We start from the raw sequence: 22,819 nt of genomic DNA, 5'->3' as shown, positions 1-22,819 counted from the left end.
AGAAAAGACAGGCCTAGTAAAAGGGGAGGGGGAGTTGCCCTTTATGTTAGGGATAGGCTGGAGAGTATGGAACTCTGTCTGGGGACAGGTGATCAGTTAACAGAAAGTTTGTGGGTCAGGGTTAAGGGGAAAACAGTGATGGGACACATTACTGTGGGGATCTGTTACAGACCGCCTGATCAAGAGGAACCTGTGGATGAAGAACTCTACAGACAAATAGGAAAAGCCTCACGCTCACAGGCCCTTGTTCTCATGAATGACTTCAACCATCCCGACACCTGTTGGAGTGACAGTACGGCCTGGCACAAGCAATCCAGGAGGTTTCTCGATTGTGTAGAAGACAACTTCCTTCTGCAAGCAATAAAGGAGCTGACGAGAGGTGCCTTGCTTGACCTCGTGCTCACCAACAGGGAAGGGCTCGTTGGAAATGTGACTCTCCAGGGATGTCTTGGATGCAGTGATCACGAGATGGTCGTATTCGAGGTCCTCAGGACAGTGAGAAGAGCATGCAGCAAGCTCACTGCCCTGGACTTCAAGAGAGCAGACTTTGGGCTCTTCAGGAACCTGCTTAGCAAGGTTCCATGGGATATAGCCCTGGAGGGCAAGGGGGCCCAAGACTCTTGGTTAATATTCAAGGATCACCGGCTACAAGCTCAGGAGTGTTGCATCCCAACTAGAAGGAAGTGCAGCAGGAAGGCCAGGAGACCTCCTTGGATGGATAAGGAGCTGCTGAGAAAAATTCACAAGAAAAAAGAGGCTTATAAAAGGTGGAAGCAAGGACAGGTGGCCTGGGATGAACACAGGGATGTTGTCCGGGTAGTTAGGGACCAAGTTAGGAAAGCTAAGGCCCAGTTAGAGCTAAACTTGGGTAGGGATGTTAAAGATAACAGGAAGGGATTTTATGGGTACATAACGGCTAAAAAACAGACTCGGGACAACGTAGGCCCTCTCCAGAAGCTTTCCGGAGAACTGGCTACACATGACTTGGAGAAGGCTGAGGTTCTGAATGGCTTCTTTGCCTCGGTCTTCACTGGCAAAGGCTCTGACCACAGCACCCTAGTTTTGGAAGGCGGACGCAGGGACAGTTAAAATCTAGACCTTGGGTCCACTGTAGGAGAGGCTCTGGTTCGAGACCATCTTAAGAACGTGAATGTACACAATTCCATGGGACCTGATGAAATCCATCCGCGGGTCCTGAAGGAGCTGGCAAATGAAGTTGCAAAGCCACTGGCCATCATATCTGAAAAATCATGGCAGTCACGTGAAGTTCCTGATGACTGGCAAAAGGGAAATATAACCCCCATTTTCAAGAAGGGGAAAATGGATGACCCGAGGAATTACAGACCAGTCAGTCTCACCTCTGTGCCTGGCAAAATCTGGGAGCAGGTTCTCTTGGAAGGCATGCTAGGGCACATGAAAAAGAGCAAGGTGCTTGGTGACAGCCAGCATGGCTTTACTAGGGGAAAATCCTGCCTGACCAATTTGGTGGCCTTCTATGACAGGGGTACAAAACTGATGGACGGGGTGGAGCAGTTGATGTCATCTACCTGGACTTGTGCAAAGTGTTCAGCACTGTCCTACATGACATCCTTGTCTCTAAATTGGAGTGTCATCAATTTGACAGGTGGACCACTCGGTGGATAAAGAACTGGCTGGATGGCCGCACGCAAAGAGTTGTGGTCAATGGTTCAATGTCCAACTGGAGATCAGTAACGGGTGGTGTCCCTCAGGGATCGGTGTTGGGATCTACTTTAACATCTTTGTCGCTGACATGCACAATGGAATTGAGTGCGCCCTCAGCAAGTTTGCCGATGACACGAAGCTGTGTGGTTCAGTTGATACGCTGGAGGGAAGGAATGCCATTCAGAGGGACCTTGACACACTTGTGAGGTGGGCTGATGCCAGCTTCATGAAGTTTAACCATGCCAAGTGCAAGGTCCTACACCTGAGTAGGAGAAATCCCAGGCACAGCTACAGGTTGGGCAGAGAAGAGATTCAGTGCAGCCCTGGGGAGAAGGACTTGGGGGTGTTGGTCGATGAGAAAATGAACATGTGCTGGCTTCAGTGTGCGCTTGCAGCCCAGAAAGCCAACTGTATCCTGGGCTGCATCAAAAGGAGCGTGATCAGCAGGTCAAAGGAGGTGATCCTGCCCCTCTACTCTGCTCTTATGAGACCTCACTTGGAGTACTGTGTGCAGTTCTGGTGTCCTCAACATAAAAAGGACATGGAACTGTTAGAACAAGTCCAGGAAAGGGCCACGAGGATGATCAGGGGACTGGAGCACCTCCCATATGAAGACAGGCTGAGAAAGTTGGAACTGTCCAGCCTGGAGAAGAGAAGGCTGTGTGGAGACCTCATAGCAGCCTTCCAGTATGTGAAGGGGGCCTACAGGGATGCTGGTGAGGTACTATTCATTAGGGACTGTAGTGATAGGACAAGGGGTAATGGGTTGAAACTCAAACAGCAGAGGTTTAGATTGGATCTGAGGAAGAAATTCTTTCCTGTTAGGGTGGTGAGGTACTGGAATGGGTTGCCCAGGGAGGTAGTGAATGATCTATCCCTGACAGTGTCCAAGACCAGGTTGGACGAAGCCTTGAGTGATATGGTTTAGTGTGAGGTGTCCCTACCCATGGCACGGGGGTTGAAACCGGATGATCTTAAGATCCTTTCCAACCCTAACTATTCTATGATTTTATGATTAAGATTATTCAAATTAATGCTTCCATAGGTTCTGTGGTGAACCTTATCCAGACAGAATTTCAAAAGAAGCTGTCTTGAACCACATGCACATAAAACCCTTCGAAATTCCTCTTCTATTGATTCCAATTACCTTTGAGGGACAATTTAAAACCACCTTTCAAATACAAGTTCTGAGTTTTTCCTAAGTACAATATGCCTACATGATGCAGGCAGACACACAATACAGTGTGAACCCTTATAATCCAGACAGCATGCAGCAGCAGTTTTCCCTTTAATCACATACTAGGAAAAGAAATGGACTGCATAGTGAAAAGGTATCCATCGTTAATTTAAACATTACAAACTGTCTTGAAATTCGTCTTTTTTATAAAGGAAGAAGAGGAGAATGAAAGAAATGAGTGAATGAAATAGAAGAATGAAGCCTAAAACCTTTTGGGGGACTTTTCCCATGGCGAAGCTTGACAAATACATGATTCTTAGAATATTACAGCAAATGCCACCCTTAGAGTTTATGTATAATCATTGATTTTCAGTTATTCAAATAGTTTCTATAAAGAAAGAAAAGCATTTTCCTGTTATATTAAAACATTTAGCACTTTTAGGTGGCTATAGTTCTGAATTTGTGTGTCAAATTTCTCTAATATATCATCACTCATATATATGACAATCGTTAAGAAAAGCTGTTTGTACTTTGTGGCTGCACACAGTGAAAGAAGTTAAACATGCAGTGTTGGGAACCTCTTGCTCAAGAGGTGCTTCTTATTTGAATGTAAGAACATCCTGAGTCCAGCCTACTCCAGGTTAAATCAACAGCTCATTCAAACTCGGTATATTTCAAGTTCAATAGCCTCATTTTGTGCACAGAATTTACACCTACGATAGCTTTGCTATGAAATGCAGAAGAGTACCATCAAACTGTTAAGTGTTCAGCCTCAGAATTCTGCTTGCTTGCAAAACCTAGCAACATAAATCAAATAGCAACTGAGAAAATACTACACTGCCAGCAACTACAAATACTTCCATCTGATCGTTTTCAAATCTAACCACGGAACTTGCATGACAGATGCCTTTGAAGAATCTTGGTTCTCCTCACTAAACTTTGCAGGCAATGTTTTCTTCATTTGATGATATTAATATATTCATCTTAAAACCGCATTTATTCCTACACTTGGTTTGTTGTCCAGCAGTAAAAAGAAAATATGTCATAACTTGTAAAGAACATTGAACTTGGTGATGTTGAGCAAGATTATGTTTTTCAACTATGTGTGATTTACTAATGGACATTATAGACAACTTCATTTTACAGAGATGTCCTAAATCTTAAAATCACTTGTAACAACGTATTAAGAACTCTCCCCCTAGACTTTGACATATTTTCTTTTTTATGATTCCTCATGTTTTAAATACTTTCCCCTTCCCCAGTCATTTAATTATATGAAATCACAACCAACAGTGTTCACTAAGAGCCAGTTTTTTCCCTCTGACAACTTTCAGAGCTGACTTGTTACCCTCAGACCAAAACTTCAATGCCACTTTTAATTCTACTCTTTGCCTTGCATTTCATGAATAAAAAACAGGATTGTCAAATTCACATGAAAAACTATTTCAATATGCTTTCATAATTTTAGAAATGCAATATTAAATATAATATGAATTAAATATGCCATATTTAAAAGGAATTTTGAAGTCCAGCTTTTATAAATTTGAAGAAGAGCCAGTAATTTTTTTTAATCGAAACCCTGTTAAATATTCATGTGTTTCACTGTGAGCACTTATAATACAGTAAACCTTTCAATGTAACCATCAGTATAGCAAAAATCCTGAATAATCATAGAATCAATTTTATTGCATAAAACTACGGCAAAATTTTCATCCAATATATGCAAGGATTATATTACTGTGATGGCTAGTAGTAAAGGGTTCACATTAAGATGCAAGCTACTCTTAACATACAGAAAAAACAAAACTCAAAGCAAAGCAAGGCTGTGACTACAAACAGTGTGATGACTAAGAGAAAAAAAATATCTAGCTGACACTACAATATTATGGCATTTTTGAAGTACATTCTTATCAGTGACATGAAAATACTGGATGAGGCAGGATGCAAAAATAAAATCTGTAGACTATTGCCTTATCAATTATAATTTGTTTGTAAGTTTACAGATCTCTTTTAGTAGAAATATTAACAGTCAAAGAACTTTTAAGATAGCTTGCATATGTTTATGTCATTATTGGTACTTGGGATAGATCACTACCACTGAAAGAGCTTATTCTTACAAGACAGTTCAGGTCAATCACATCAAAATATCAAGAAAAAAAGCCATAGAAAAAATAGGACTCAGATGATTAGAAACACATAACACTTTTCCATGCCATAAGAACTGAATAGGAAATATATACTAGCACCAAAAGACAATTTAAACTACAAAAAGGTAGTATGTCACATTGTCTAAATACATGTGTACACAAACAAGACACTCTTGATTAGCCAGACGTTCCAACAACTCCTTATTACTCCCACGTACCAAACTGAAAAAAACAACCTTTTAATTCCTCCTCCATCCCACACATTAATAAAACCAAAATTAGTCTGTATTGCCATGGTACCACTTTCTGGAGGGACTGCAGTAGCTCTTCACATGATGAGTGCAGATAGGGCTACCTGGCTACAACACTGTGAAAACAACTTCCAAAGATTTAGCTGCTGAATATTTGAAATTGTGGCTCATTAAAAGAAACTAAAATTTCTCCAATTTTTTTTTCTGTTTTCAAATTGAATAAGGCATTTCATCAAAATGTCCTCTTCAATAATCGCTGTAGTCCTACATCTTCTACACTAACATATTTTTTGGGTTATACAAAACAGACACTATATTAACAGCATTTTCAGATAGAGAAAATATTAGACATAAAAAATACAGAAAATTTTGTCAAAACCAGTGTTTTCTGCCACCAGAACATTCCAAAAAAGAAAATATACATAAGTTGTTGAAAACCAAGTATTTGATATCCCATAGGATCGCACTTTCTCTTTATTTAATACAGAAAATTAACATTTAAGACACAATCAGCCAAGAGATTGTGCTTCAAAAGATTCCAAAGTTACAAGGCAGAGAATATCGCAGTGTTGGTAGTGTGAACACTACTTTAGTGGTGTTTATTTAATACAGAAAATTAACATTTAAGACACAATCAGCCAAGAGATTGTGCTTCAAAAGATTCTGAAGTTATGAGGCAGAGAATATCGCAGTGCTGGTAGTGTGAACACTAAAGTAACCAGAATCCTTTAACTGAATTAAGCAACAGCCTGAGAAATTACCAACTCCATGAATAATCAGATTTTATTGTGAATCAGCTCTACGTACACGTTTTTCAACTAGCACATCAGAGTACCTATGAATATTGTCATCTAGACAAGAATACTGCATACAATCTTATGATTCTAAAAGCCTCTTTTACTAAGAAAATAGTGGAATTTGGTATGAAAAAGAAAATTAAAATAAAGAAGAAACCCAAAGAAACTGAAGAAGAACAAAACTACAGTTTTCATCCTTAATGCTATCTACCACGCAGAAGTGCCAAGGGAAGACTTTCAAACACAGAGCCCAGGTTACAAACCTGTTGAAAGTCAACACTACTCTGCAGAACACAAATAACTCTCAAGTGACCTGTCTGAGCTCAAAAACACACATTTGACACAAACCGCTTGTTTCACTGATGAAGACCGGGGCAATTGCAGCCAAGGCCAGTCATACAAGCAAATGCTACCAAATCCTTGAATCCTCTGAGGAACAGAGGCCAAATAAGCACAATTTCAGAGGCAGTTTCACATGTTTACAACAAGCAACTTCAAACCATTACGAGTTTTATCTTCTCACCTATAAACACAGTGCTTATAAATTTTAACATATGAGTTGAGGATGGTCCATTTTGTTGAAGAAACCTCAAGCATTTAAAAGTACACAAATACAAGAGTTTGGGGTCATTTTAGTTTTACCAGCTAATGAAGACAACAGTGATTGTTCCTTAAAATTGGCCTTCCCCTCAGTCATCAAATTAATTAAAATATGAGTATAAATTGATGAACTGGGGACTTTTTTCTGAAACTTGTAACTGACATAGAAGTGTTAGAGATAAAACATCCCATGTTCTAAAGGCTCTGAATAGCCTTGATAAGAACCTCAAGAGAAGTCACATTGTTGCAACTCTTCAAAATCAAATTTATTCAATATTTCATTATTGGAACATCATTCTAAATGTGAAACTGTTCTTCTCCACTACATAGCTTATCAACCTTTTCTGTACCTTAAAATTTGCAAATGCAAATGGATCATAGTAAGAAATACACCAAAACATATATTATAATTCCATATGAAAATATTTTAAAGAAATTACTTCAAGAACGCACACTGTCAGGGAAAGAAAAGATGTAAGTAGCGGCCATCTCTCATACAGCACAAGGACCGCAAATCACAGGAAGAAGTGTGTAGTCAGGTTTCAGATTTACTCTCACTGAACAGTGATGCTTATAATAAAATAGATATCAATTTTAGGTTTATCTTCAGCTAAGTAACATATCCCAAGGAAATTACAATTCCCAGCAAAATCTCCTGTATCGTAGATTGTCATTAAATGAAAGCATTATTATTCTCATCATGCAAAAATTACAAGCCAGCATCTCCTCTAAAAAGATTATCAATAGATTTTGACACTACTCACCCCACTGGAGAGGAGCCAACTGTAGATTCTCCAGGACCACTTGATTAAGGACGCCTTCCACACTTGCTTCCCCTTCACGCTTCAAGGAAGGGTAAATTGGAATTAAGGAAAACTTTGTTTCAGAGAGAAAAAGAGCATGTAATACACACAACTTTTATTATTGCATATCAAAACTGCAAGCTAGCAATTTCGCAAAGGTTTATATTACAGATTTGGTTTATTAACCCACGAACTGACTAACAATAAGAATTAGAAAAACTGGCATCTTCAGAATATAAAATTTAATTCAACTGAGCACCATTAAATATGAAAATGCAAAAGTAAAATGTACTTGAACCACAATAAAACACAAGGGGATAAAAGTCTGGAAGCTGTAAAAATGCAGAACCTGTCACGCAGTGCAAGATCAGAGTTCAAAATGACATAGTAAGAGCAATCTCAAAATGAAAGGATAAAATTTAATAGGGCAATAGGAAAAAAGAACAGTTGGGGCAAGGATAACTTTGAATATTGGCTCAGTGCCAGTTTTGTGGAGGTACAGGGACATTAGACAATGCAGCAACAATGTCGATATTGAGGGCAAACGTCACACCAGAATCACACATGCACATAACATGCAAGCTTCCCTTTCTACTCACTCCTCTATGAGGTCAGAAACCAGATCAGACTGAAATGAGGGAAGAATTAGGAATTTGTTCTTACTCTAAGGACAGTGAAGCACTGAAATAAACAGTTGGGAAAAGAAGAATCTGTTTCTGAAGGACTTCAAAACAGGTTACACAAGTGTTAAAAGAAAAGTATAGGCAATGTCCAATGGAACACGAAATTAGTATTATCCATTTAAACAAATAAATAATAATTTCATGTGATGCACCAATGAAGATAGCATGTATTTGTAACAGGATTCCTAATTCCCGTACTTAAGAGAGGCACTGAATGCAAAACGGCTTTGAAGCACATGCAAATGCCAGCAGCATCTTCTATTTGGCCAAAGTTGCATTCAGTGGCTTGGCACAATTTTGTACCACAAGAAGCCCTTCTCTCAGCCAGGCTGAGAGGAAGGAGTGGAGGTGGAGCAAGCACAGCTCCTCCATGGACACATATACAGCATGCGAGCTTCGGTGTGCTTACACTAGAACATCCCTGGCAAAATCTTTGTTGTCTTTATGGCTCGACTCATGCTTTCCTAGAACAGGAGCATCACACAGGAACAAAGCTCAAGGGAAAGGCAGGATCCTATCTGAGACTTGAAAGCACTCCTTTCCCAACATCACAGTCTTCAAATGAAACAACTGTAAGTGAAGTGGTGCCCCGACCTAAGGTCCTAACAAGCTTGATCAAGGTATCAACCAACAACTCCAAAAGGACTGGAACTGTGTTCCTCAAAAACACATTTAAAAAAATAGAAGAATATCTATCATAAACAGCTCCTAAATGTGATTTTTTTTTCTGCACAACTGTGGAAAGAGAGGCACATCATCTGACTGACAAAGTATGTTCCCGTCTGTGTCATTTAAAAGAAAATTAACAAGTACTGCAGATAACTAATTCCTATCACAGGATATAATTTTACAGGCTCTTCATGAGATGTAAAAGAAAAACCCTGAGATCTAACAATTAATGATTGAGATTCAAGAGCTCAAGGAGAAGACAGAAGAGGAAAATCGATATATTGCAGAGCATTCTCACAAGGTTTTTAAGATTCTCATTATGCACTGAAAAATGTCTTAACTAGCTTTTTTTCCCTTTTTTTCCCTTAAATGGACTACAAATGAAGAATTCACAAACCCTATATAGTCTGAAAGCTGTAAACACCATTAAATAAAAGCACTGGAAAACCAAAGGCAGCAGAATGCCACTTCCAAAACGCACTGCTGCGGAAAAATACGACCCAGGACACCAGCACAACAGAATAATTTCCATAAACCAAACTATAGAACAGAGAATACATAATTTGGATTACTCCATAGAAAGAAAAGATAAATAATCCTGTTATCACATCCTCAATGTAAGGAATAGGAGTGAGAGAAAACACTAATAAAAAGGCAGTATTTAAAAGACATTTTAAAACAGAGTGGCTGCCATTAACTGTAATGTTAAACTAACTTAACTTGCTCACATTGGTGCCTGGAATATTGCAAATTTTTACTGCTTAAAGCTCCATGGAAAACTTAATGTCTCAGATACCACTATAAGATGACTATAAAGTAGGTGATTCTCCATCCTTTATGGTTGGTAAATGCTATCAAAGTAGATCCATGTATTCTAGAGGGATCTAGACAGACTGGATTGATGGGCTGAGGCCAACTGGATGAGGTTCAACAAGGCTCAGTGCTGGGACCTACATCTGGGTCACAACAACCCCATGCAATGCTACAGGATTGGGAAAGAGTGGCTGGAAAGCTCTCAGAAGAAAAGGACCTGGGGGTGTTGATCAACAGCCACTTGAACATAAGCCAGCTTGTACCTGGGTGACCAGTAAGGCCTGTATCAGCAATAAGTGTGGTCAGCAGGAGTAGAGAAGTGATTGTCCCCCTGCATGGATGAGGCTGCACCTCGAGTCCTGTGTTTGGTTTTGGGTCCCTCACTCCAGGAAAGACATTGAGATGCTGGAGCATGTCCACAGAAGCACTGTCCACTGGCAATGAAGCCAGTAAATGGTAAAGCACAAGTCTCATCAGGAACAGCTGAGAAAAATGGGTTGGTTTAGCCTGGAGAAAAGAATGTGGCTCCGGGGGACCTTATTGCTCTCTACAACTACTTGAAAGGAGGTTGTAGTGAGGTGGGGATTGGTCTCTTCTCCCAAATAATAAGCAATAGGGCAAGAGGAAATGGCCTCAAGCTGAGTCAGGGGAGGTTTAGATTGGATATTAGGAACAATTTCTTCCCTGAAAAGGTTGTCAAGCATTGGAACAGGCTGCCCAATGAATTGGTGGAGTCACCATCCCTGGAGGTATTTAAAAGACTTGTAGTGTGGTGGTTTAGTGGAGGATTTGGCAGTGCTAGGTTAACATCGGGACTTGATTAGTTGAAAGGTATTTTCCAACATGAATAATTATATAATTCTATAATTCACAAGGAAAACACGTTTTACATTTCAAATTCAATACAGCTACCAATGATTTCTGAAACCAACTGCTTCTTGGAGTAAGTGCAAAAAGTATCCAAAGCTATACCTCAACTAATAAAAAATGACATATCTACAATCCTTATATTCTCTGTCCAGTCTGACTTCCCCAGTTCAGGACACTGAAATATGGGATAAAATTCCCTGGAGGTTTACCAAGATGATTAGAGAGCTGGAGCATGTAACACATTAAACCTGAGAGAACAGGGTTGATTTGGTCTTAAGAAGAGAAGTAAGGCTATAGAGCCAGATTTCCCTTGGAGGAGCGAAGTAATACAAAGAGGGGCAACAGACGCAAGTTGCAGGACAGGGTGTTAATAACAGACCTGAGAAGGCTCCTTCCAACCTAAATTATTCTGCGATCAGTGCAACCTTGCTCTCTTCATATTAGTCACCAGGAAGACCTGGCAGTCCTAGCGGCATTCAGTGCAGTATTCAGGCTGCCCCATAGCTATGGCAAAAGAGGCTTAGACATAAGGTAAATGCCCAACTTGCATCAAGTGATTCAGAAAAGGTGCTTTAAAAATATCTCCCAAAACACAGGTTTTTAATGAGTATCAAAAGTTTTGCCCACAGAGTTCACTAAGCATCTAATTCAGCTGACACTCTGCTGCCAAAGAGTCTCAAAGCAAAAAATCAATTAAGCTGACATTGAAACTAGTCTAGTTGGTATGGCCTAACCATTCCTAATAAATAGCATGGAATTTTGTATCATTGTTCTTTGTCACCCAACTATATATGAGGCAATTATATAAAATTGCTCATTATAGCGCAAACACAAACTGAACATTGTAGCAAACTCATCACCTTGGAGAGGAAAAGCAACTGAAATGTGTATTAATAAAATTTTAGAGGAAGAAGAGAAAAGCTTAACTCAAGAGTTTGCCTATTTCCTAAGACAAGCCTTTAGAAGTTAATGAAAGCAAAACAGTTGGAACAGGGATTGCCAGTATATCCTTTCATTCTTACCTCAAAGTCGAACCTGATAAAGACAAAAGTGTAAGATCCAGAATTTAAGATTTGTTGAAAAAATGCACAGACAAATGGAAGTTTAGACTGACAAAGTTAAATGTGACCTTGTAGAATTTATCTACTTAATGAAACCTCCAAATATTTCGCTATCATCTCACTGGGTTTATAAACCCTCTCTTCCATCAGAGTGAGACTGTTAAATTGTTAACCCAGGCCTCATTTCCAACAGTCAAATCTTTGTTATTAACAACACGTGAATCAGCCAGGACTGAAACAGTTGACTTCCAGTTTCCAGTGGAACTGTTCACGTTTGGCAGCTCAAGACATTTTCATCTGCACAATGAAATAAGTTTCAATGGGGACCTCAGAGCCAAAGAACACACAACTAACAAGTGTTGTTTAAAAAAACCTTAAAATCAAACCCTAATTTTTCATTTAGGCATCTTTATTTAACATTTCCTTAGCAACAGATTGTATATGATATAAAATGTTTCATAGTGAAAACCTGAATGACAGTCGAATGAACTTGTTACTTCCCCAAGGAAAACTTTGCTCTTTTATACTAATTCTGATTGTCTAGCATGTATCTGGGTACCCACGATAATAACATAGCATGTTTTCTAAAACCTACTGCTTAAAAAGACAATCCATTTTTAAAAATGCTTTATATCTTAAAGTTAGCCATGTTTTTTCTCTCTGCAACATTACACATCTTGCATTGCTCTAAAGCGATTTATTTGCAATAACATATTTCCCAGTTCCTCTGCAAATAAATAGAGGTGAAAGCATATACATACCATAAGCAAATTAGCAACTGTTCATAAAGAGAAATTATACTAATGAAAAAGAAATTTAAATGATTTATGGCCACAATTTACTTATATAGCAGTAGCCTTAGTCATATTTTAAGCTTTCTGCTTCATTATTACTGTGGTGCTTTACTACTTAAACTAATTACATACAGTTATTGAAGTTCTTAAATAATAGTTACTTTTGCAAATGATTGTTGATGCTAAGCCAAACTCAGCATGGAAATGTAAAGCTCCATCCAACTAAAGTATTTCTAAGGAAACCTTTACAGATGTACAAAAGTTTCATAACATGCCATATTTTCATAACTTATGATTCATAATTATGATGAAGTCATCAAAAAGCTGAACAGACAAACAGAAAAGTAAATTTTCATAAGTTGTCACTGGTTTGCTGTCAAGCCTAGATAGCATGGAATCACAGAATAGTTAGGGTTGGAAAGGATCTTAAGATCATCCAGTTCCAACCCCCCTGTCATGGGCAGAGACACCACGCACTAAACCATGTCACCCAAGACTCCGTCTAACCAGGCCTTGAACACCTCCAGGGATGGAAGATTTGCAGCTTCCTCGGGCAACCCATTCCAGTGCTTCACCACCTTCACAGTAAAGAACTTATCAAATGAAATGACTCAAGGTTCTGTCTGATACATATTAATTTCAACATTCCCACTGGCTACTTAAATGGTGAACTAGAAAAACATTCATAAAATGTATGTATTTGGAAAGGATGTCAGCATTCACCAACCTAATAAATGAATGGAACGTATGAAAATCACTTGGATGAAATTCAATGAAGAAAAGTTCCAAGTATCACCTGGAAGGAATCAACAAGTCTATAAATGGAAGTTGGGAATAATTATTCAGTTATACTGGGCCACATAAAACAATATATCACTCAGACATAGGAAACTTGCCAAAGAAGTCAAGAACAGTACTCAGAGTAACCACTGTACCTGAAACATGGAAAGTAAAGCTTTTGTTCTATGAGAAATCTCACCTGAAGCATTGCTTACAGCTTTGGATCCCACACAGTGAGAAAAATATAGCTATACTGCAGAACATCAGCAATATGACTGAAAGCAAATGGGCTTTGAAAAAATGTTGGCAATTAGGTTTAAATATAGAAAAGAGGAAACAGAAGAAAGGCACACAATACAATTTCAGAACTGTAAGAAAACTTTGCAAATAGGACAGGCATCAGCTAAATCACAGAAATTAATGTTGAAGTAAGAAAAAATTGCTTAACTATTAGAAAAGTTAAGACTGAAACATGATTTTTAAGGTGGTGCTGGAAGTCTCATGTTTTCAAGGCTGTTAGGGCCAGGTTTAGGATATTTTCAAGAAAATTACTCCAAAATGTTATAGTCTCATTTCACTGAAATAGCAATTCTTTCACAGTACATTAGAAAAATTCTCTGGCTGCAAACAAACCTGGGGACAGCAGGAGACAGGAGGAGGAAAAGGAGTTTGGTTTTCAACAGTCATTCTCTGCCCCAGCCTTCTGCATGGCTGCACAAATCACAGAATAACTGATATTGAAATGCCAGAGTCACTGCCCAAACCTGTGCTCAAAGCACAGAAATACCGAAATTGCACCAAGTTGTTCAAGGTCTTGTCCAGAATGTTTCAATATCTTCAAAGACATCGATTTTACAGAACTTTTGGATAACTTGATCCACCGTTTGACGAATCCTTGTTGTAAAAAGGATTTCTCCTACTGCTTAACCAGAATTTACCTGGCTGCAATTTATTACAGTTAAGTTGTGATATACTTTGCTTGAAGAGCCAGATGTACTTTGTTGACTGCTACAACTCTTAGATTTTGAGAAGGTTGCTCCTGGAAGCCCTAAGCCCAAAAGCTTATGCAATCCTGCCTACCAGTTCCCCAAAGCCTCCTCTCCTACAGTCTAGAGTCATTATCCTTCTACTTGTCCTCCTAACTTCTCTCAGGATATTGAACTCCACCATCTCAGGGCAACTGTAATCAAGGCTGCTGTCAAACCACACCCCTCCAACTCGATCTTCATTATTTTCAAGTAGCAGATCCTGTACAGCACATGCCAATCAAGCCATCCAGCAGCTGCACACATAAAGTGTCCTTTAAGTACTCCAAAAATCTAATCCACAATTGGAAGACTTCTTCCAGTTGTTGAAGGAATAGCTCATCCTTCAAGTACTCCAGAAATCAAACCTGCAATTGGAAGACTTCTTCCAGGAATACTTCATCCTTCAAGCTTCAATTCTTGATTGGGTAGTCTGTAACAAATGCACACTGTATCTCTCTGCTGGACTCCTCTGTCCTTGATTCAAAAGCTTTTTCCCTCATTTCCTAACAATTCCCTATGCACTTCAGCCATCCTTTATGCAGAACACAACAATCCTTCCTCATCAGCTCTGCACAACCTTCCTAAATAAACCATACCCACTTGTCAGTGCACCATGTTCATGCAAACTACTACTTTCTGAAACCCTCCTGAGACCAGAGTGTGAAACTCCACACTGACCTCTAATTCCTCCTCCACATGCTTTTGCAAGCCCTTTTGTAAGCATCTGACATGGGCTTGATGAAACCCATCACTTTCCCCTGACTATGCTTCCCCCTTCTTGCACTGTTCTACAGGCTTTGGGGTCCATCCTGCAAGGCACCAAGTTTAAAGATAGACTCACTAGACTTAGCAAGTCTGCTGGCAAAGATGTTCTTAACTCACTTCATCAGCACAGTGACAAGAGACACCCAGAGCTAGAACACAGGGAAAGACTGCTCATTAGGCAGCAGCAAGATTTATGACAAACTAAAATAGATATGAAACTGAAACATAAATAATATCTTGATGCTGTTCCTATCCAAACCTTCCTATATTTCCTGTGAAGAACTCCTTCCACCATCTAAACATCAAGAAATCTTTGCCTGTGCTTCTAAAACTGAGGACCACCTGCATTGTAACCAAATTCTCTGGAATAATCCTGAATATATTTGAATTTCTGAAGTCAAAATGTAGATGGCAGAAATTGATGGAATACTTTGAAGAGTAATAATCTAACACAGAACTTGTAAAGACCACAAAGAGAAGTTTAACCTGCCCTTCATCTTCCACATGGGGAACATGACATTTCGTAAGATTTTGAAGAATTCAGGTACAGGAGTAAAATTTCAGTATACTCAGCAAGACACACAGCACTCTAGAAACTTCAAAGAACACTTTGTACAGATGCCTGATCAGTGAGTCAGAATGATTAGAAAGTCCCTGATGAAAATATAAATTTTGTTTAAAAATATTTAGAAAATATGAAAAGAAGCATAATTTGAAAATATTAGCCACCTGAATACTACTTGTGCTCCATCTGTTCAAATCCTGTGTTAAAACAAACTCCAGTTGTTGCACTGATACCAGATGCCATCTAACAGATGCTAAAAAGCAAGACAGCATGGTCTTAATTTTAATGATCTCAATACAAGTATAATATCAAAGATACACTAAATTACATTACTACACAATGTTTCTTAATTGGAATGGCATGGCAGTAAGCTTTTTCATAAGAAGACCTATTTTCCTAATTATTTTAATTCTATCAAAAATGTACAAAAATTAAATGAAGTAATACGCTACGTTGTCTTTACCTTCTGCCTTCAGCCCTCCAAAAGTATATGAAAATCGATCAAGTTTTACCATACTTCCACAAATGAAGCACTGAAAAATTTTCTCACTTCAAACTCTGAATATTTGAATGGATAAAACATGGAAAAATGAACAATTTCCATACTGGAAAATACTTCTGGTGCTCCTAAAGATATACAAATACAACCTGAAATCCTCATCCTTGTGAGCTATTCATGGCCCTCACAGGAGCTCCATATAACTAACTTTTTATTGCAGTCAATGTAATCCACAGACATAAAATTTTAAGCCTTCTTTATGTGATGGTTTCATAGGGTATCAATAAATACAGTTAAGAATTTAAGTAATTACAAGCTAAATAGTATAGTCCCCTCCCATGTAAACAATATAAGATTATTTACAACAACATTATCTCAGCTGTGCTCTCTAAAATATACCTTCCTCTTCTCATGCACACACTTAGCAGAGAAAGTATTTCAAAGACAGTAGACACCAAAGAGATCTCATTGGCTTACCATTCAAAAGGCTTTTTTTCAAAAATGCCTTCCCTAGGAAGAAATATAAGTCACTATATCCCTTTGTATTTCCGCAAATACTTCTTATCTTCTCACTGCATTTAGGCTGGCTTCTGAAGGAAAACAAGGCTTATACAGTTATCCATCCCTTTCTCCATGTTATCCGTCTGTCAGTATGTCGGAAATAAACCCTCTTGGTCAGTGTCAAATTATTCTGATTAGAGGACAGATGTCTCAGAAATGAAGTTTCTCAAACTCAGCAGACCTGAGAAGGAGAATTCTTGGGTTTACTAGCTCTCATCTAAATGTTGCTGTAATAAACAAAAGAATGAGAAAACCTGATTCTAATCAGAACATGTAATCTGAAAAACAACTTACCTCTTTCTTGAACAGTTTTTAAACACGTTATTTCCTTGCATTAGAACAGTTTTAGTTCTAAGAACAGAGAGAACATTCATGACAAATCTTAAAAACACAGAAACTAATTCTTCCACTGAATTTAACACACAGAATTCATGACTTGTCCTGTTGTCTTGCTGAGGTACTGACTTAAATGTCAACCACGATAGTTTTGGTATCAAAACTGGGTTTAAACACAGAACATGGAATGGATGTAAACAGTGTTGCTCAGCAACAGAAATGAATGTATTTTCACATTCTGAAAAAAATATTACGATAACGTGTTCAATTCCAAGTGTAGGAATTCAAGCATGGCAGCAAAGAGTATCCTTCCATAATACAGGAATTTTCTGAGTGATTTCTGGTTAAATATTGACATATTCTGAATAAACAGAACTCTCTGCAATGTTGCTTAGGGAGCCTGGACAGAACAAGGCACTGGGAATCTCATTTATGTCTTGTGTCTTGCCTTTGACAACCCCTGAGCAGCTAATTTAATAATTAGTAATGAAAAATCGTATCAGATCACGAGATAAAAGTACAATTAAAAGAACAAAAAGATAAAGCATTATTTGATTGTCACTCTTCTCCCATTTCCTGCCACCCACTATCACATGAATTTGAGGATGATCTGAGTGAAAATAAAAATCTCATGGAACATACTGAGTATCAACACATGGCTTGGGGCTGTTGGCTGAACGGAACATTTTGCTGATGAAAACTATGAAAAAGTGAATTTTTGACAAGCCAAGCAGAAGATTTTTTTATGGAAATCATTAAATTTACTGCAACATCATTGGTTTATTTTAACTCAAAACCAAATGTAGTTTCTCATTAATAATATTAAGGCAATATTTTACTGCATTTAGAATTATTATAGGGATTTTATGTTTAGAATGATTAAGTCATCATGCAAGCCCTTTCTAAACCTTAAAACTAGATCTGTAAAGAGGACTCAGAAATAAATTATTCTAATATATTCTGATTTGCTCAAATTTAATTAATTATATGAAAACTGTTCGAATCCAGCTTCATGTATTTCTTCAAGATTCAGTTACTCAGTGTGGGGGATAATAGACAAAATTGACCCTATAAAATTACTACTTATCAATCCTAACTGTACTTCCTCAGTTGCCTAAAAGTTGGGAAAAACACACAGGGTTTATGGCAGGCTCAATGACTCAAGAAAAGCCATTATAGTAAGATCCAAGCATTAGCCAAATAATATACAGCACAATTAACCTTAAAGAGTCTATAATTATGACAAGCTTCATAGTTCTAATTACATTTCTTTTCAGTAACACTGCTATAAAGTGAGCTGAATTACAAAATATAATGTGTCATAGGGCACTATTTATGTATTTTTAAAGCAAGTATTTATGAAAGGATATAATTTTCCAGCAAATATCCAGCTTGCTGTTAATCTCCAATCCTTTTGCTTGTTGCCTTTCTTCTTCCAGCTGCTTTGCATTCGCAAACTGAGTCCCATCGGCAGGGGTTTCTGGGAAGCTCTCAAAATTGAACTTATCGACTTGGATAGCCATACTGTAGCAAAAGGAAAAGAAAGAGGGAAAAAAATGGGATTGTTACTATAACAATTTTACAGATATTACTCCTGCAGAAAATGCAGACCACTGTGAAACCAAGCATTATAATAGATTAGTCTCAGTGGCATCTAGTCTTTGTACTAACGATACATAACCCAGATGATTTATGCTACTGAAAATAGAAGTCTAACCCTATTGAAGACAGTTTGAATTTTCATAAATCATCAATCAACATCTTAATGCTTTTGTGAGTGGTACACAAGTCATCTGTTCTGCAGTTGCAACTAGTTTCTGTTTTTTGTTGTTCTGCCAAGGTTCACTTGCCATCACTCTTGGTATGTAAAAGCTCCTTGTGTGCTTAAGACTTAAGATAAAAGTGCTTCTTGAAGTGAACAGTAACACACTTGGAAAACCATGTATACTTCATTAGTTTTACAAGTCAAATTCCTAAATTTTCCTCTAAAAAATTCCATATAAAACCCAGGAAGGAAAGACAAAATCACCACAGTACTAGGGCCTAAATGTGGCCCCTGTCTTCTTCTGTAAGAAGATACTTCCATCTTGCTTAATACATCTTCATGAATTACAGACAATATTAATTTCAATATCATACTATAATTCATTGGTAGTAAATGGTTAAATCATTGCTTTATTAAATGTACGGTAAGGCATAAAAGCAAATTAAATTAAATATATTAGGCTGTAATGCATACTAAATATTTATATGTTAAATTAGAATCACTAATCTAATATAAAAGGGAATTTAGACCAGCTCACATCACATGAAATCTGGTTACAGCAGATCTAATACACTGTGCTGCCAAACCAGCTTTAATTTCCTGAATCGTCTAAAATAGAAAAATAATTAGGGAAGAATTAAAATATATTGTTCTTGAGATGACTTTGCACTTAAGGAAAACAGAAGATCAAGCAACAGTTTTGGAAACCATTCACAATGAAATGCAACTACAGCCTAACAAGGGGTACGGGAAAGGCATTTCATGAAAACACAGGATTACTCCTGTTCCTTTACCTATTTCTACATATAAAGAGACAAACATGTTCTACAAATGCTGCAACGGGAATACACTAGGAACAAAAGTCAACAAGAAAGAACTCTGAAATCCCCCCAGACCAGAAGAGATTTTCTATAATTAGTATTCATTTCAGAGAATTTTGACCCTAAAAGAAACTGGGAGAAAGTACAAGGCAATTAAAATAACAAGGAATATTCTAGAGCTTATGAAGTTTACTGTGGAAAGCTGAATTCAAACAGGCCCATCATGTTTCACCCTGAGCAAAAACTGACATCTAAAGAGAAGCTGTTAATTTTTCAAGACTACCTTCATCATTAAAAAGTACAAATATATCACTGAGACAACAGTGGCACAATTACTATTTCTATAAACTCCTTCTCCTGCAGTCCACATCTTTGCTGATCTTCACATTTAAAAGATCAAGAAAGGCAGAGGAAGGAATCTGTTCCTCTCTAAGTGGGTGTTTCTGGTCTGGCTATTTTTCTACAGTGAGAGATCATTAAGAGTTCTTCATTTGCATGCAAAGACCACCAAGCGCTGGGCATATAAAAAAGCTAATACTGAACTAACAGAAGTGTATCACAGAAATGGCCAGGATCAAGCCAGAAAGAATGCAATGAAAAACACCCAGATAAAATCTGCAGAGTGGGTTTTTAAAAATCAGGCCTGAAACCACAACTAACAACATCAAGTCTTACTGGCACTGAAGTATGATTTGATTCTGAAAATGCAGGTTGACTTTCCTGGATTTTGCCTGGGCAATGCATGTGGAAGACAGAGACAACTGGAACATTCCAAAATCATTTTTGCCTTTGTTTCCAAACTTCCTTCATTACTCTTTGGTACACGAGCAGATGCAAACCCAGTACTTTATTTTAATTATCTACACAATACTGATTAAATTCTCACATAAGTACTCACAGCCAGTTACCTGCAGTCATATTCTGACAACAAATTATATCGGTTTCTGAACAGTCAAAAATACCTAGAATCCATCTCCCAGTGGACCTGGAAAATAGCTCTCACCTCATTATGGAGCCACTCTTTTCTAAGTGAATGATATATTAGAAAAGCGTTCCTGCCTAACAATATTTAATATGTAACTGAGGGCGTTCCGAACACATTCCTGTTAATGGATCATTACTGGCAACATGGTGATATTTTTTCTGGAAATTAAAAATGCATGTAAGCACTTTTTTTCCCCAACAGTCCATAATAAACCCACATCAGCTTCAGAAATACAGCCTAGATTACTCTTTACATCGCCTCATTGTACAACTCTATTTGAAGCAATTTTTATTAAGCTCTAAGGAATGGAAAACTTTAGTAAATAGGGCTCCTACTACTCAGAACCTCTACTATTTTTCAAGTTCTTTTAACCATGTTTTTAGTTGTACCGTGTATACCGTATTTAGCACAGTGACACCATGTGTCACATGAGAAGATACAAAACCACCCCCAACAACACACTTGGCAGCTAGAAAGTGAAGAGGTCTGAGTAAAAGAGAACTGTGGAGAGAAAAATATCACACAAAACAGTATTATGAATACAAATGTAGTCAGAATGTAAGAAAGCAACAGAGATAAAGCGAAGTTTTTTGATACTGTAGTTACACTCAAAGTAAAGCATGACAAAAATTAAATCCTAGCTCTTTTTCTTAGAAGTATATGCCTTTCATCATCAGTATTCTTCTTCCACTTGTGCTAAAAATATCCATATTGAGTTTTGTCTCTGCATTTTTTATCAATAACATTGCTTCAGTGTTTATTCCACAGCCTATGGAATGTGTAGTAAATTGGAAAGCTTTACACAAAAATCAAACAAAAAAATAAATACCATAACCTAAATCAGTCATTCACACTTAGAAATGTACCCCTACACAAGCACAGCTTCTTCGCTGCAATTTTCATGTGATGATTTCTCCCAAAAGATGCATTTCACCACAGAGGTATTAACAAATGAACAAACAATTCCCAAAGCCAGTTGACTGAAGCAGAAAACAGATAAGCTGGACCTTGGGTTACAATCACCAACTAGAAAACCACATATTTCAATCACACCACCTTTACCCTAAAAGAAGCAGAAAGCAGTGAAGACCTCTTGAACATTTCCCAACTTTCTCACTATACTATGCCTCAAAATCATTAAACTGAAATGCATTTTAGCTGTAGAAGTCTTCCTCCACTTCTGCCTACAGTTACTTTACAACTTGCTTCTTGTCAAGAGTTTTCTGCGCTTCTTTTCTCTCCAAATTTGTCCTTGTTTGTTGTGATACACAAGAATCTATAGGATCTATACAGAAAGAAGAAAAAAAAAGACAAATCTGACTGAAAAAGGCATTCGCTTTATTACACCCCTGGGATAATGAATGGCTCATGTTGACCAACGGTACCTGTATGAATAGCACTTGCTCTTCAAAGCAATTGCGTATCAGGGCAAATAGGAAGGATTTTAAAACTCAAGTTCAAACATATACTGCTGTAGGAAAAGGGATGAGAAATTCAGTTTAACCTTCTTTGCCTCATGGGTAGCTATCCAAATTTCCTACAGGAAGAGTTTTCAATAAATCATGAGGTATTTGTATAAGAACTCTGCATCATGTAAAAACATTAAATAGCCAATCCTGCAAACGCGAATCACGTTTTGATTCTCTCTTGCTAACCTTGCTTGTGCAGGAAAAGGGATAAAGGAACAACAGCTTTCATGAATAATGAAACAACCACATTTTGAAACTACTGGGTTTTGTCATGAAACGAGTCCAAGCCATTGTGACAGCTACTCAGACAGTCAAGCATCATTACAGGGATGCAAATTATTCAAATACAAATTAAGTGAATGAAGAGGAAAAGGTCAGCTCATTGCCAATGCTGATGATATGCCTGTGCGGTATCATTTCACGTCTCCTGTCAGGATGACTTAGAGGCAAAAAAAAAAGACAAACCTTGCAATGGTCCAGCAGACATTTCAGTGACAGTTATCTGAAGTCCTATTAAAGTAACAGTACAGAATTGTTAAAGACACTGGACAGTTCATTTCACCACTTCTCATAAAATGAGTTTCAACTTTACTGGAAATCTTACTCCGTCCTGACAATGAAATGCACAACAGAAAGGGCTTTCTATCGAGAAAAATCACTTCCTGTAACTGGCATCATGACAATTCCTAAGCCAGTGACTTGCACATCCCTCTTTGCTAAAGAAAAGCTATTAAAACTAAGCAACACAAACAGCTTCACAGAAGTGGCAAGTAGCACATATAACTAATAGGGGGAAAATTCAGTAAAGGACTACTGCTTGTAGGGCTACAAACTCCCGCCCTTGCTCACAGCAAGACAGCAGGCAGGTCCCAGGCATACACTATTCCCAGGGATGCA

The 22,819-nt window shown here is 37.9% G+C and overlaps 1 protein-coding gene across 1 annotated transcript in view; it reads right to left on the bottom strand.

Moving 5' to 3' along the window:
- Positions 1 to 22,819, bottom strand: part of TRAPPC9 (trafficking protein particle complex subunit 9) — a 500,739-nt gene that overhangs the window by 259,220 nt on the left and 218,700 nt on the right. Inside the window, exons 20-21 of the mRNA XM_013128134.3 lie at positions 18,253 to 18,406; positions 7,420 to 7,510 (exon numbers count right to left, since the gene is read on the bottom strand). Coding sequence (XP_012983588.3) covers positions 7,420 to 7,510; positions 18,253 to 18,406 — 245 coding nt within the window. The remainder of the gene's footprint in view (positions 1 to 7,419; positions 7,511 to 18,252; positions 18,407 to 22,819) is intronic.

This window comes from Melopsittacus undulatus, chromosome 1 (assembly GCF_012275295.1).
Source record: "Melopsittacus undulatus isolate bMelUnd1 chromosome 1, bMelUnd1.mat.Z, whole genome shotgun sequence".
Lineage (NCBI taxonomy): Eukaryota > Metazoa > Chordata > Aves > Psittaciformes > Psittaculidae > Melopsittacus > Melopsittacus undulatus.
The sequence above is the reverse complement of the archived record's forward strand: the minus strand, read 5'-3'. Positions and strand labels throughout refer to the sequence as shown.